The following is a 14,301-nucleotide window of genomic DNA, read 5'->3' as shown; positions in this document are numbered from 1 at the left end:
TTTAATACCATAGCCGAGGCCCAGGACCAGGACCATGAACAGGCCCAGGACCAGGATCAGTTCATTGTTTCTAATCCGAACGAACGGGTTGGTCATGGGCTCTCACAAGCCTGTCTTGCTTACCAAAGGAATGGAGGTTACGTTTAGCGAAGGAGACGGTGTGTTGTGAGACAAAAAAAAAAAAAAATCAAGTGCAGTTTGGTGTTTGTTTATGCAAGCACGGCAGCGGGGGCCGAGGGTGCTGTGGAAGATCTTATTCTTTGCGGCTTAGGAAGGCGTAGGAAACCGAGTGAGAGCGCGCCACTCACCTCATTTCACCTCCTGCTTCCAGAGAAAGACTCGCTAATCACTACTAGTACAAAATGAGAAGAATTCATGGAGGAGGAGGGGTAGGGTTTAAGTGGAGCTTCAATTTGTTAAAGCAGAAGCTTATCCAATCGGGGCGGAACACAAATCATTGGAATCGAACATCCTTTCTCCAATCCCCAATTCCCAAACATTTTTCTCGCTATTACTCCACTGGTCCGTCCTTTTCTTTCTTTCTCTTTCCTTTTTCTTTTTAAAATCTGAAAGAAAGATTATGATTTTTTTTTCTTATTATTTTTCCTTTGGGCATCAAAGCAGAATCGCAACTGCAGTTGTCCCCGAACCTAATTAGAATAATGGAACAAAGACTATCCGCTATTGAACACAGGAGCGCTTCTCTCGAGAATTTCATGAACCAGGTCATTTAATTTATGTTTCTTTTCTTTTCTTTTCTTTTTTAAAAAAGAACACTGCGTTTATTGTTGTCAAATGATGTCTTTGTATTTTGATTGAAGACAGCCAGAAGCCTCACCTACAGAATTTTCGAGGGCAAATAAAGAGCTTCGGAAACTCAGGGGTTCAATGGAACTTATAACCTACCTCAGGACCAAACAGAAGGTGCTGTTTACACAATCTCTCGGCTATCATGGAAAATGCTCTTATAGGAACAGGAAATATAATTTTATGTATTCTTGTCTTATCGTTTTTGCTTTTCAGCAATAACTAGAGGAATCAAACATATCATCCTCTAATCTTGTGTTTAAAGTAATATCGTTTTAGTTGCTTAGGGTGCTTCAAGTTTCAACCATTAGAGTCCAAAGTCCCGAAAAAAGGCATGCTTTTGCAATTTTTCTCAAATAAGATAACTACGCAACCAAAACGAGTCACCAAAAGATGCCGGTCATTTCAAATAAGTTTATGTCTCACTAAACATCAGGAGAAGAGAAAGCAATCGGTACGCTAATCAGTAAGATTAACAAAGTAGCAATCAATACAAGAACACCCAATTGGAAATTTGCCTTGTTTTTTTAATTGGATATGGGCCTCGCTTGCTTCAAACATGTTGTACTGGTTACTTTGGGGGACAAGACATTGTATGTATGAGGTTTGTTTTTTTCACTTTCTAGGAGATTGATGGTTTGAGATCACTGATGGCTGAATGCCCAGAAGATAAAGACATGCTTGATATGGCAAACGAGGAATTGAGCCAGGCAATGGAAGAAGAGAAAAGACTGCAGAATTTGCTGCTGAAGTCATTGCTTCCCAGGGATGATGCTGATGAGAGGGACTGCATTTTGGAGGTGAGAGCAGGTAACAATACATCTATAGATAGCATTAGAAGCGATATTTCACTTACAACTATGGTTTTGGTGTCAGAACCATTAAGCAGTTTTTCTGCATTTCTCCATCTATTCTATTTATAGTCTCTTGAATCTGACAAGTTTTAATCAGGATCTGGAGGGGAAGAGGCTTCTTTATTTTCGATGGATATATTCAAAATGTAAGATGTTGGAACATGTTAGTATTGTAACTATTTATGATTCCCAAGTCCTCCTTTGTGAACAGAGACCTTGTTTAAATTATAACAGGTATGAGAGATTCTCTCAGAATAACGGTTGGAAATTTGAAGTGGTATATATAACAGAATCTGATTTGAAAGGATATAAGGTATGCTTCCTTCCTTCGTTGAATGATCTGTGTGTGTCTTGTATCCATTCCAGCTCTTTTTTTTTCTGCAGAGGATTTCAGTTTTGAATATCACATTTTAAGGGGAGTTCATCTTGTGGCTGTCTGACAGATATTTAACTTCTGCTTGTGCTTGGCAGGAAGCTAGTGCAGCAATCTCAGGAGCTGATGTCTTTGGGAAACTCAAATTTGAGAGTGGAATTCACAGAGTTCAGGTCTCATTACTACTGTCCAATAAACTATGCATGACTTGTAACATAAGTGACAGATGGTTTGCTTTTGGCAGCGTGTTCCAGTGACAGAGAAGTTGGGTCGTGTTCACACTAGTGCTGTATCTGTTGCTATCCTTCCTCAAGCTGATGAGGTGCTAAATCTGTAAATGATATCCTGCAATATGTTATTTGGAAGATTTTGAAAATTTATCACTTGAGGCTGGTTTGTTAGCATCTAAGCATTTATAAGGAAGAGCTATGTGGTCATCATAATGGCCACAATTACTGGCTATTCATGGTCTCTGGTCATTATTGTAATTGGAAGTATACATCTCGTTTTTGCCCTCTCATTGATCTTTTTTTATTTTTCAGTTCCAATATGATTGGTTTTTGGACTTCTTTTGATTTATTGTTTTTGGGGCTTCTGCAGGTGGACCTTCAGTTGAGGAATGAAGATCTGAGAATTGACACATATAGATCTGGTGGTTCTGGTGGTCAGCATGCAAATACCACCAATAGTGCTGTTAGAATAACTCATCTTCCAACCGGGATAACGATTTCCATACAAGATGAACGATCCCAGCATATGGTAAAGGATTTTTATTGATTACTACTGTTTTGGTTTCTGAGTGTTTCGGATCTTTGGGTTGCAACTGGCCTCCTCATCACATTTATTTGGGACTATCTTTACTTAGGCTTGCAGATGTATTGCATACTCGTTTCCTAATTTAACAGTAGATTCTTCCACCAATGGTAATTTGATTAAATGGAGGAGTGGAGGATCTGGTTATTGAACCACAAATAGCATACAAATGGATGCTTTGAGCATCCAATCATTAAAAGTTACCTTGGATCTGGCACTCGACCAGCATTCCCAAACACACTCCATTGTCAATTTCTGCCTTTTAATTTTTGCTTTTCAGGATCTTTTGGAAGGATGAATTATGGGTTGTATCTATTTCAAACCACCCACTAAGTTGCTAATGTATCAGTGCTTCTAATAATGGCTCGTTCTATTTCTGCTATTTTTCCAAGCAATGAAGCAACAAGCATATGATTTTAACTGTCAACGGTTCACTTATTATATTGCTGCTTTCTGGCTCTTCATAGAATAAATCAAAAGCCCTCAAGGTGCTATGTGCAAGGCTGTATGAAATGGAAAGGTCAAGACTTCATATGAGTAGATCAAGACTTCGATCAGAGCAGGTTTAGAACAACTATGAGATAACTTGTTTGCTAGCTTTCTGTCTTTTTTCTCAAGTGATTTGGAAATCTTATGCAATGTTGAACAGATTGGTAGTGGAGACAGATCTGAACGCATCAGAACATACAACTTTCCTCAAGGACGTGTCACTGATCATCGTGTTGGCATCACTCATCATTCAATAAATGATGTGATGCAGGGCGAGAGTCTGGATGTCTTCATTGATGCTCTTCTTCTACAGCAGGAAATGGATGCAATTGCATCATTTGGTTCTATTGAGTGAAATTGGCCAAACCCTGGACGCCGGACCTCCTTTTGTTGGTGTTATTTTGTGGGGAGTCTTCGGTTGTGGTAGACTCGTTATTTATCCCATATTTCAGTGCTGAGCCCCTAATTAGTGTATTTTATTTAATTTTTTTACAATAAATTTATGATTTTTTAGAGAAGTGAGAGATGGAGTCCTTATTTTATGTTGCTCGAAACTGATTTATATCTTTCAGCGCTTACATCGTGCTATGCACTATCACGTCATGTATCTAGGTGATTTTTCACTTCTGAATCTGAACTATGAACAGTAAATCCTTGCTGGCATTCTTGTGGACCTTGCCCTACCTTGTGTTGCTCTTAATTCCCCCCTTCGTAGTTTTGCAAACCATCTGGAAATTCTTGATCTCTTGTAAATGCAAAACAAGTTATTGATCGTATCTACACCCATCAAATATCGGCCAGGAAAAGCTTGCTTCGACGATGTCTTTCTAAAAATGAAAAAACCAAGGCATTCCTAGGCGTATCTTTTTTTCTTGTGCACGCATACCCTTGCAATGCTCAAAGGAAAATGAAGGGGAGGTGTGTATTCTTTCATGGGCCGTTACTCCAATCCTAGCCCATGACTAGGTTCTGTATCATGTTTTCCGTCTTGTAGGTTGTTCAAGTTCAATTTCTGTAGGAGTTCATGTGGGATTCCTTGCGTCAGCATTGAAATGGATGACTGTAACATGATGGGAGCAGTTGTTGACAGAAAATATTCTTTCTTCCTTGCCGGTCGTTCAAAACGGCAAGCTCCTCAATCAGGGCTGCTGATTAGGCGGGCAGAATTTATGATCTCCAGGCGATAATCCTTACCCCACCAACCTACTTGCTTCAAGGATAGACAACGCCAAAAGGTCATCCTCTCTTCGAGTCAGGAGAAGGAATGTAATTATAGTGCACCCCGACAGGCAAGTGGATGATAAAATTGATGGTTTTTAATCTTATCTTCGAACCTCAAAGAACATTAGAAGATAACAAATCATGATTAATTAGTTGTATCTCAAAAGAAAAAACCAAAGCTTAGGACCTTTGAGAAGCCAAACACAAAAAAGTGGGGTATGTTGTGCATATTCTATCTGCCTTTTTGGCTGATATCAACTTTTTTCTTGTAAAGTTCGCCAATCTTGACCTAGAAAAGTAAGAAAAACAATATTGGCTCTCTTATTCATGGTTGTGATATTTCAATTCGCTTGTAAGTCCCTTGATTAAGAAATGCATCTGTTGCCTCTTGCAGAAAAGACGATGGAATGTATAAAGCCATAAGCAAAGCCCGGAGATATGGTGCCAATCCCTTGGGGTCCAAGCTGTCAAGACTGAAGGAGACAAGCGAACATACCTATCGTAAAAAAGCTATGAGCTACCTCATCCTAGGAACCGTAGTTAATTAAAGAGAGAAGAAGTGGGGGGTCTGGTTTAGGTGGTCTACTCACCCCATTTCCATTGAAAGAATAATCGTAAAAATACTATTTCCTCTTCTTTCTTTCTTTTTTACCATATTAAGACTCATTCTCTTACAGTCAACTAGCATCTCTCTCCTCCCACGCTAAAAGTCCATGAAAATGACCCAGTTGTTAGTTGTGGTTGCTTGGAAATGTAGAAAAGAAATCAGCTGATATGCAATCCGAACCACGAAAGTCTCTTTCTTTACTTGCAAGGTTGAAATCTTGAACTTGTGAACGTGTTGGTTGGCTTGAGATGAAATCTGTCCGCTCATTTCTACTACTGGTTATTGGATTTGATATCTAATTAATAAAAAAGATTTATATGTGATACCATATCTAACAACAATAAGAATCCAATGCTAAAAAATAATTATTCAGATTCTATTTCTGGGTGTTGCAAGAAATGGTTAATGAAGTATCAAGCGTTGTCGTTTTTTGATTATTGGTATCCTGATTTGTACCGTAAGGATTTGTATGTTTTCTTCCATTGTTGAGTTTATTAGCCAATTGCTTACGCGTAGAGCTGGACTTAGCAGGGCCATTTGTCTCTGATACAAAAAAAAAATAGACCCCCTCCTATAAAAACAAAAAGAGAAGATTTTGCAGTGCATCACAAGCATATCTGACACAACCCCAAAAACTGAAGGGGAGTTAGAATCTGAAAACAGAATCAAACAAGCTACCAGAGAAAATTCTGTCAAACTTCTTCGATGAATACTATAATGTGAATGACCAACTGGGTCTTCCTTATTTTCCTGAAAAGTTCAAGCAGGTGTCGGGAGTGACCAGAACTAAAAGGGGGATTGGATTGGATTGGATTGTTTTGGTTTGGTTTGCTTACCTGTGTGATATGGATGATTTACCAAAAGTTTTGTATGGGTGGAGCTGGGAAGAAAACAAGCTGTTTGAGATGGCTTTGGCTGTGGTTGATGAAGAAGACCCAGATAGATGGAAGGTGGTTGCAGCCATGGTTGGTGGGAAGAAGAGTGAAGAGGATGTGCAGAAACATTATGTGATCCTTTTAGAGGACTTGCAGGGTATAGAGTCCGGTAAATTGGATCATAAACTCGTCGGAGAAGCTCAGCCTTGTGTTCAAGTTGACTGCACTGAATCTGTATGTTGGACTGATGAAGATCACAAGTATGTAGTAACCTTTACTAGTTGAATTGAATCTCTTTAGCTTACTTCGTTTGCTTTGTTTTATATTTTTTTCCTCTCTTCCCTTCTCTTTTGGTCTGTGTTGCCATGTTTTCAAAATTAAAATATTCTGGTTCCCCTTGGATGCTCCGTGCCTGTTATAGACAATCAGAACGGCTTCATTTAATTCTTCTAAAAAGATTTTTCTTCATGTCCAATTATAGGGTCTGAAGTCAGTAAAATGCATTCTACTCACCGGATAAGAGTAATCTTCTACCGGACATTTGATAAAATTTCTTGCTGTTAGGAGGCGCCTGATTATTATCTTGGGATTTCTAATTCATTTTCTATTCAGAACTTCATTTTTAATCGGTTCGTCAACCATGTGAATCCAATATTGCTAGTCTGATCAATAAGGGGAAAATTACAGAGAAAATGTTGTGGTCATTCCACTGCTTTCTACCAAGGGTTCTTTGGTCAGCAAACTCCTCCAGAAAAATGCATCAGGATCTTGCTTTTTGTTGTCTGAAGGCAGTGATTTCAGGTTGATGCATTTTCATTCCCAGTCTCATGAAAAAGATAATACAGTTCATTTTTGTGGAGGGTTCTCAAATGTAATCCACTGTTCCTCACTCATCTTATGGCAAGCCTTGAGGAAACTAGGTCTAAAACCCCTTGTATATAATGAAGAAATTAAGCATAGATAGCGCAAGGGAAATCAACATCTATGTCTCGATAGATTGATCATTTTAGCTTCAATTAAGTTGTATGTTATGCAGCGGTGACTGGAGCCTGGTATCATGGTTTATTTTATATCTTTATCAAAAATTCTCCTTACCAGTAGCTTTTTGAGTTCCAGAAAAGATTTTTGTTCCTTTGGAATTTGGGTTAAATTCATATTTCTTCTGTTAAATCCCTGAACTTTACTATATCTTTGATTCCAGGTTGCTGGTACAACTGGACATAAATTGATTGCTAGGCCTCGGGAAGATTGCAAGCCAAGAACATCATTGATGATGGTAGGAGTATTAATTCTTAAGCTTTATACGTAGTTTGGCAGAAGTTTCCACCTAAAAGTGGATCAGAAGTACTGTTGATCTTCCAATCTGTAGGTGAAGATGGATCGGAGATCTTCCTTTTTTCTCTTTTTTTCCTCCCACCTTTTTTGAATTCTAAGTCTTAGATGGTGTTAAGAAACACGTTTAAATCCCTATTTCTAAAAATTTTAATTTTATTTTTGTTTAAAATTATTATATTTTATGCTTTTTTTTGTTTTGATATTCAGATATTAAAAATAATTATTTTTAAAAAAAATATCATTTTAATACTATAAAAAATAACTGATACCTGCACTTGGGTCCCAAAAACCGAATGCTTAGCATCCCTGCATTTTCCACAGCACAATGTTACGTTGAAGAAGAACACCATGAGAGCATGAAAATTATAGCTTGGCCATCGATTTTGGGATGCGAGAAGGGTCCATAACCCCTTTCGTTTTGGAGTTTTAGGGTTATATACCATGGAGAAAACTAGAAGAATTGTGGAAAGAAAGGAATTGAACTCTGACTTTTGTTCAGAAAAATTCACAGACAGTACTGCCATGAAAATCTTCAAGAATAATCCCCATGAAGTGGTGGTCTTCATGCAATATCTCCATGAAAAACTCGCGATGACATTTTACTTTCTCCATGTGATCTCCATCCATGGTATAAGAACTTCCCTATCCAGTTACAATGTGATCTCTTTATAAAAACAAGAGACAACGTTGCTTAATATAAAAGATAATCTCCATCTAGGGCTAAGACACCATCCAGTCCTAGTACAACAATTATTTGTTCAAGTAGAATTGTGAACACAAGCTTAGAAATTTCTTAGAAAAAAATCGGTAATAAATAAACATGAAATCTCCAAGTTCATTGACCCGCTTTTTTTGAATGTAAAATTTAAATAACAAGATTCTCAACAACTCACAATATGATTTAAATTTAAAAAAATTTAAAATGATAAAACATTCTATAAAAAACCAAATCAAAACTAATTAATTATACAAAATTAAAATGAAATGTATGATAAAGAACAATTCAAAATAAATCAAATATATATATAAAAAAAGTATGGTATCTTTTTAAAAAATTTAAGATGATAACATAATTGATTAATCTAAGCTTTGCAGTTAAATTTATCAAGCGTGATTTGGGTTATGAAAAACACAAAATTTAATAAATTTTTTAATTTGTTTTTTTTTACCTAAATATATGATAAAAAAGAAAGAAAAAAAAGACAAATAATAAAATTGAAAGAAAAAACATTAGAGAAAAAAAATTGTAAGATAATATTGTTTATGAAAAAACAAGTTACACGATGAAAAGTGAAATGGTTCGAGCCAATTTAGATTAACTTTTACATCAATGATCCGAATTATGAAACCATGATAATTATATAAAAAGAATTTTTTAACAAATTAATCCCACAAAAAAAAATGAAACACTTGATAAAAATAAAATTTTGTATGAAAATTAATTTACGATAACTAAAGTAATTGATTACCGATTAACTAAAAATGGACCAAACTAAACTTTTAGTATGGAATTCCAAGTTGCCTCCCGTATTTTCTTTTTATTTACCTGGTTCTCTATCATTTAACTCAACCATTTCTGGCAAAAAAAGAAGAAGATGAAGAAGAAGCAAGTGGGTATTAATTTGGGTCCAAATGGTGCAATTAAGTTAAGAAAATGTTTAAGTAACAAAATTGAAATTTAGAGAAAGTGGATTGTTTCAATCCTGGTGATATGTTAGAGAGTGTATAGTAAAAAAAATGCACATTAAAATCGTCTCACGTCTTAGTTATCTTTATAATTACAATTTAATTTTTTATGAAATTTAAAAAAAAAACGAAAGCTCATATTTTTTAAATATTCATACATCCTTTAAATATGACCCATGAGGTCCTAGGCTGGTTTTCTTGATGGACCTTGCCTTGTATTTTGTGTCGAGACCTGACGATGAATGGGACAGGTCCTGGGCTTAATTTTGGGCTCGATATTAGGCCCATTATTGTGTGTTCAATCTAGGCCCTAAAATGAGGGTGTTAAGTCTGAACTCATCAAGAGTCCCAAGTCTTGTGTCTTTGGTGAAGAAAAATAAACACTATGACAAAATCAAAGGCCAGCGCATCCGAGGTCGACAAGAAGGCATAAGGTTTATGTAATAATGCCATTGAAGGCCCAGATAGTCGTAGCAAAAAAGGAAATTACAATCCTCTGGAGGCAATAAAAAGTAAAATACTGATGCCTTTTCAATTTGATTTTCTTCAAGGAGGGGACTCGATATATCAGACAATATCAAAATCAAGATGGAGGTTAAAAGGAAGCTGTTCCTGTACAGAGAAGTTGATTCACATGGTTCTTAGCAGACGGCTCAAACTGATGATGAGATATCTCAGGTTTACTCCTTTGGCGAGCACAGGTGAAAGCACAAAGGTTCTTGCAGAAGAAGCAACAGTTGGAACGTGGGGAAATACCAAAAGGATCAGGGTTGATGTGTGATCAGTGAGCCTTCAAGCTACGCGAACATCTACATGGATAGAATTTGAATTGCTGATATCCTCTAATGGGGGGCACAGGAGAACACACCAGATTCATGCACATACCATGCCTGTTACAACAACCCAGTAATAGTAAAATGTAATCTTGCATCTGCCAAAAATGGCGTAAAATGTATATTCTGATTTGCTACCACAGAAACCAGAAGGCGGGATAAACATGGGTTTGACATGAAAATCAAGAGATGCAAAACAAGTGCCACACTAAAATTAAACCCTGCACAATCCGACCACAGTACACGCCCTTAAAAGTCACTCACATCAGAGTGCGACCTAGTTTTCCATCTAACCTATCCCTATGCTAAACAGGCAGCCTTATAACGATCTATCTGACATAAAAATTGAGTTACAACTCTATAAACATGATTCATCTACGAGACAACACTGCACGATACTTTATTGTGGCCTTCACCTTTGCACTTGCTGCAATGCAGTGGCCTTTTAACTACTCCTCTTGACCGGATTCTTCTCTTCTTGGGAGAGCCAGAGACACGACGAAGAGGGGAAGGGTTTACCTGAACCTCTGATGATTCTCCAAGCACAGGCTTATCTACCGTCGGAACAGGCTTTATTGATTCAGAGTATGTTAAACGAAAAGCTTCAGTTGTATAGTACTTGGAGCAGTAGTCATACACATCCCTACCAATGTGCTGAAGCACCGCTACAGCATGCAAACATGGGAAACCGTTAAGTTGCCATTCCCTGCAACTACAGTCCCAAGCATCTATGTTAACGACATTAACTGCACCCAGGAAATCTTGTACCTCAAAAGTGTTAGTAGGTGAAAACATAACTTGAAGTGACTGTGCCTTGAGAATCTCTTTCTGTAATTTATCCTCCACGGATGGAGTTAATCTTGTTAGCCACTGATCTGACTCCACCTTTCGAGTGTAAATTAGTTCCATCAGCTTATGACGAATGGTCTCAATAATCTTTATTATTGGTAATGCTGCGAGCTCAGTTAACCAACTGTAAAATGACTCAGCAATGCCTGATGTTATATGGTTGTACCGCGCACCATGGAAAAGTGAGTTTGCCCAGTTTTCCGGGTCACTTTGCAAAATCCAATCATAGGCTTCAGGTGAAATACTCTTGATGCTTTCAATGCACTTTCGAAATGCATCAAGTGTGGGAGCATATGCAGCATCATAAAGATGTCCAACGATGACTCCAATAATTTCATGAATGCATGGACCCTTAAGATCCCTCTTCAGCTCTTCTGACAGATAGCGAAGGCAATAAGCATGGTAAGAATTCTCAAAAACCACAGAAATTGACTGTCTTAACCCCATCTGTCTATCAGCCACAAATGTTATTGGCTGAAATGTTGGAAGAGCAGTTTTCAATTGTACCAAAAACCAATGCCAGTTATCATCATTCACAACATCCACTATAGCAAAAGCAACAGGGAAAATACCATAATTTCCATCCACTGCTGCTGCAGTCAGCAATTCTGACTGATATTTTGATTGCAGGCTCATAGTGTCAAGGAAAAGCAAGGGGCGACAACCACTCTGAAAACCATGTAGTGAAGCATGAAAGGCGATAAATAACCGATGAAAACTTAGGTCCTCCCTGGTGTTAAGAGAGACAGCTGTACCTGGATTTGTCTCCACAATCTTCTCACACAACCATGGTAATTGATTGTACGCCTCTTTGTATGAACCCTGAATCTCCTCTGTGGCAGCCTCCATCCAACGTCGAACCTGTGAATATCTCAATTCAATTCCAAATTCCTGCTGAATTTGATTAGCAATTTCCTTGGGTTTGACATTAGGACTATCACGCAACTTTTCCTTGACAATACCTTCCACTACTTTCTTTGAGGCTCGAGGATGACTATCTGTACTGGTACCAGCACCACATGTGTGAATTTCATTCAGCCTTTTAATTCGGAATAAGTGTGTGGTAGACAACCTTGATGCAAAAATCCTCCAGGGACAGCCATCAACACTACACTTGGCACTTACACGCATACTATCATTTTTCTTAAACTTGATTGTGAATCCCTGAGCAATGGAATACTTGCGGAAAGCATCACGGACTTCACGTACATTGTTAAACTGCTGGTGAAGGCCAGTTATGCAATTCTCCCATAACTTAACACGTTTCATCTGTCCAACACTCTGAACTTCAGTAGGCACTGGAGCCAAGGAGTTGAATCCCCCAGCATTCTCAGAAGCAGAAGCAGAAGCAGAAGCAAGAAAAGCAGGGGCAGGAGCTTGGGCAACAGGTGTAACATTGAGAGGATACTCTTGTTGGATCACTCTCTTCCTTGTGGACCTGCAAGACCGATCATGCATTAATATGATATAAAATACAAGTATGCCAGTTCAATCAGTTTGGAAACCATTGTATCCACATGGTCAGCTGCATCTCATTACAGTTAAAATTAAATGTCAGACCCTGTTGCCTCTAAATACAACCAGAAGCCAGGCTAAACATTTAACAGAGGAAAACAACATAAACCTTCAACATCCGCATTCCAAGAACATATGCAAGTTACCTTTTACGAGGAGGCACTGGTGTGGCTTCAGTTGTACTAGGCGTAACTGCAGCTAATGCTGTTGAGCTTTCATTCTTAATGACAAAAACGTCCACAGTCCCTGAGTTTCCATGAAAATCAAGAAAACGCTGGACGTCTTTGTCACTTGAAATAGTAATCAGAGTCCGCTTGTTATTAGGAAGAAAGTACTTGATGGTCATTGAATCAGTTCCATACTTCCACATATCTGCAATCTCCAACCTCAATTCATCAAATTTAGTCTCACGACTTACACTAATAGCATGAGCATCTCCACCAACATACGACAAGGAACCATCACTAGCAGTGGAAAACTTCCCACCAGACTGACATATCACAATAAGGTTATTCATGGCTTTTTCTTTCCAGTTATTTGCAGCGAGAGTCAAATGTTCGAATTCAATAAAACCAGAGAAAACAATCTGTCCAAAAAAAATTAAAAAAAATCCATCAACCACTAGAAAAGGGAAAATGCACATCCAATTAATATATATAAACAAGACATTGGTGGCAGTGACAAAATTATAAAATTTGAAAGGCACAAATCTAAACAACTCGCGACCTTTGTAAACAGAAGTATCCAGTAGATTCAAACTGTAAGCATTTTAAGCAATTGTTAATTAAAAAAAAAAAATTATTTCTTGCAAACAATGAAACAAAAAGTGCAGGCAGATATAAGAACGGGTTTCACAGTACCTAAATTCAATATATGAAAGCAATGTAGTACCGGAAGATAATAACTTTGAAAGAAAAACAATTAAGAGAAAGCAAAGAGAGAGAGAAACAAACTGATCCAGAAGCGAAGATTACAAGAGGCAGACAAAAACCCTAGCTTTTACTCCATCGGAGAAGAAAAGGAAACCCTAGATTTAACGATTTGGGGGGGTTTAAGGGTTTGAATTAAGGTGGGTTTTGGGTTTTGATGGTGAAGGAGGTGAATTGAAATAAAACTGTGGTTTGGGATTGTTTGGAAAGTTTGGGGTTAGGAATTGGACTTTTGGGGATCTCTCTCTTTTTCTCTCTGAAAAGTAAATGGAGAGTAGGATGAAAACGCAAACTCCCAAAAACAAGAGTGGCTGACCTATAAAAGGACAATTTTAGTCCTCGTTTTCACTGTCTGTGGGCTTTACATTTGGGCCTACGTCGGTTTAAAGGGTGCAGATCTGGACCCTCTAATCTAATTATGGGCCTAATTGAAGGCAGCAGACCATGTTGCTTTTTTTTTTTTTTTTCTTTTTGATTGTGTTGGTAGATCATCAATCAGGACCTTTTTCTTCCTATCGCAGTCCAAAAGCAACAATGTTTTGCATGGAAGCTGTCCCAAAAACAAGAGATGGTTCTTGTTTGGACATGGGGTTTCTGGAGATTCAGTTCACTGCCTAATCCAGGGCCAGCTGAGAGAACATTAAGATATCCTTTGGAATGCGGTATAACTTGTGTTTTCAAAAATTTTGATATTTTTTTTTTTGTTTAAAATTAATATACTTTTAATATTTTTAAATTATTTCGATCATTGATATAAAAAATATTATTTTAATATATTTCTAAATAAAAAAATAAATATTTCTTTTAAAAACTAACCAGCTGCTGTTCAAGCTGGAAGACCACCACTTTAGCTGTATTATTGCGCTTGCATCATCAAATTATCTTCACCTTTTTTAAAATCCCGTAAAAAGGATGTATTTTTGTCACGGCTAAATAGGGCCGCATAGATGAGAGTCCTATTAAACAAAAAAGACGAGGAGATTTTATTTTACTTCTATTCACAAGATACCATGCATTTTAGTATTTTTATTTTCATTTTTTAGTGTGTGTTTTTTTTATAATTTTAATTACATCCTTGATTTAATTTTTATTTTTTTTTCTTTTGTTAATTAAGT

At 37.3% G+C, this 14,301-nt stretch overlaps 2 protein-coding genes across 4 annotated transcripts; one reads left to right on the top strand and one right to left on the bottom strand.

Moving 5' to 3' along the window:
* The first annotated feature begins 130 nt into the window (after positions 1-130).
* Positions 131-7,530, top strand: LOC118041114 (peptide chain release factor 1, mitochondrial). Of its 3 annotated transcripts, XM_073404620.1 has the most exons (13): positions 131-522; positions 622-725; positions 826-924; positions 1,434-1,617; positions 1,759-1,807; positions 1,896-1,974; positions 2,133-2,207; positions 2,279-2,356; positions 2,635-2,793; positions 3,315-3,410; positions 3,497-6,299; positions 6,727-6,840; positions 7,241-7,530. In XM_073404620.1, exons 1-11 carry the CDS (start codon positions 363-365, stop codon positions 3,689-3,691), a joined length of 1,278 nt encoding a protein of 425 aa, XP_073260721.1. In that variant the 5' UTR covers positions 131-362; the 3' UTR covers positions 3,692-6,299; positions 6,727-6,840; positions 7,241-7,530. The 3 variants fall into 3 exon arrangements, with proteins under 3 accessions (XP_073260721.1, XP_034904145.1, XP_034904146.1); XM_035048254.2 differs by lacking the exon at positions 6,727-6,840; XM_035048255.2 differs by lacking the exon at positions 6,727-6,840 and having other exon boundaries at positions 140-522; positions 625-725.
* A 2,437-nt stretch (positions 7,531-9,967) lies between these two features.
* Positions 9,968-13,496, bottom strand: LOC118041116 (uncharacterized). The gene is made up of 3 exons (XM_035048258.2): positions 13,211-13,496; positions 12,404-12,843; positions 9,968-12,180 (listed from the first exon to the last, which is right to left on the bottom strand). The coding sequence occupies exons 2-3, from the start codon at positions 12,772-12,774 to the stop codon at positions 10,269-10,271; spliced, it is 2,283 nt and encodes a 760-aa protein (XP_034904149.1). The 5' UTR covers positions 12,775-12,843; positions 13,211-13,496; the 3' UTR covers positions 9,968-10,268.
* Between the last annotated feature and the right edge of the window lie 805 nt (positions 13,497-14,301).

Source organism: Populus alba, chromosome 14 (assembly GCF_005239225.2).
Source record: "Populus alba chromosome 14, ASM523922v2, whole genome shotgun sequence".
Lineage (NCBI taxonomy): Eukaryota > Viridiplantae > Streptophyta > Magnoliopsida > Malpighiales > Salicaceae > Populus > Populus alba.
The sequence above is the reverse complement of the archived record's forward strand: the minus strand, read 5'-3'. Positions and strand labels throughout refer to the sequence as shown.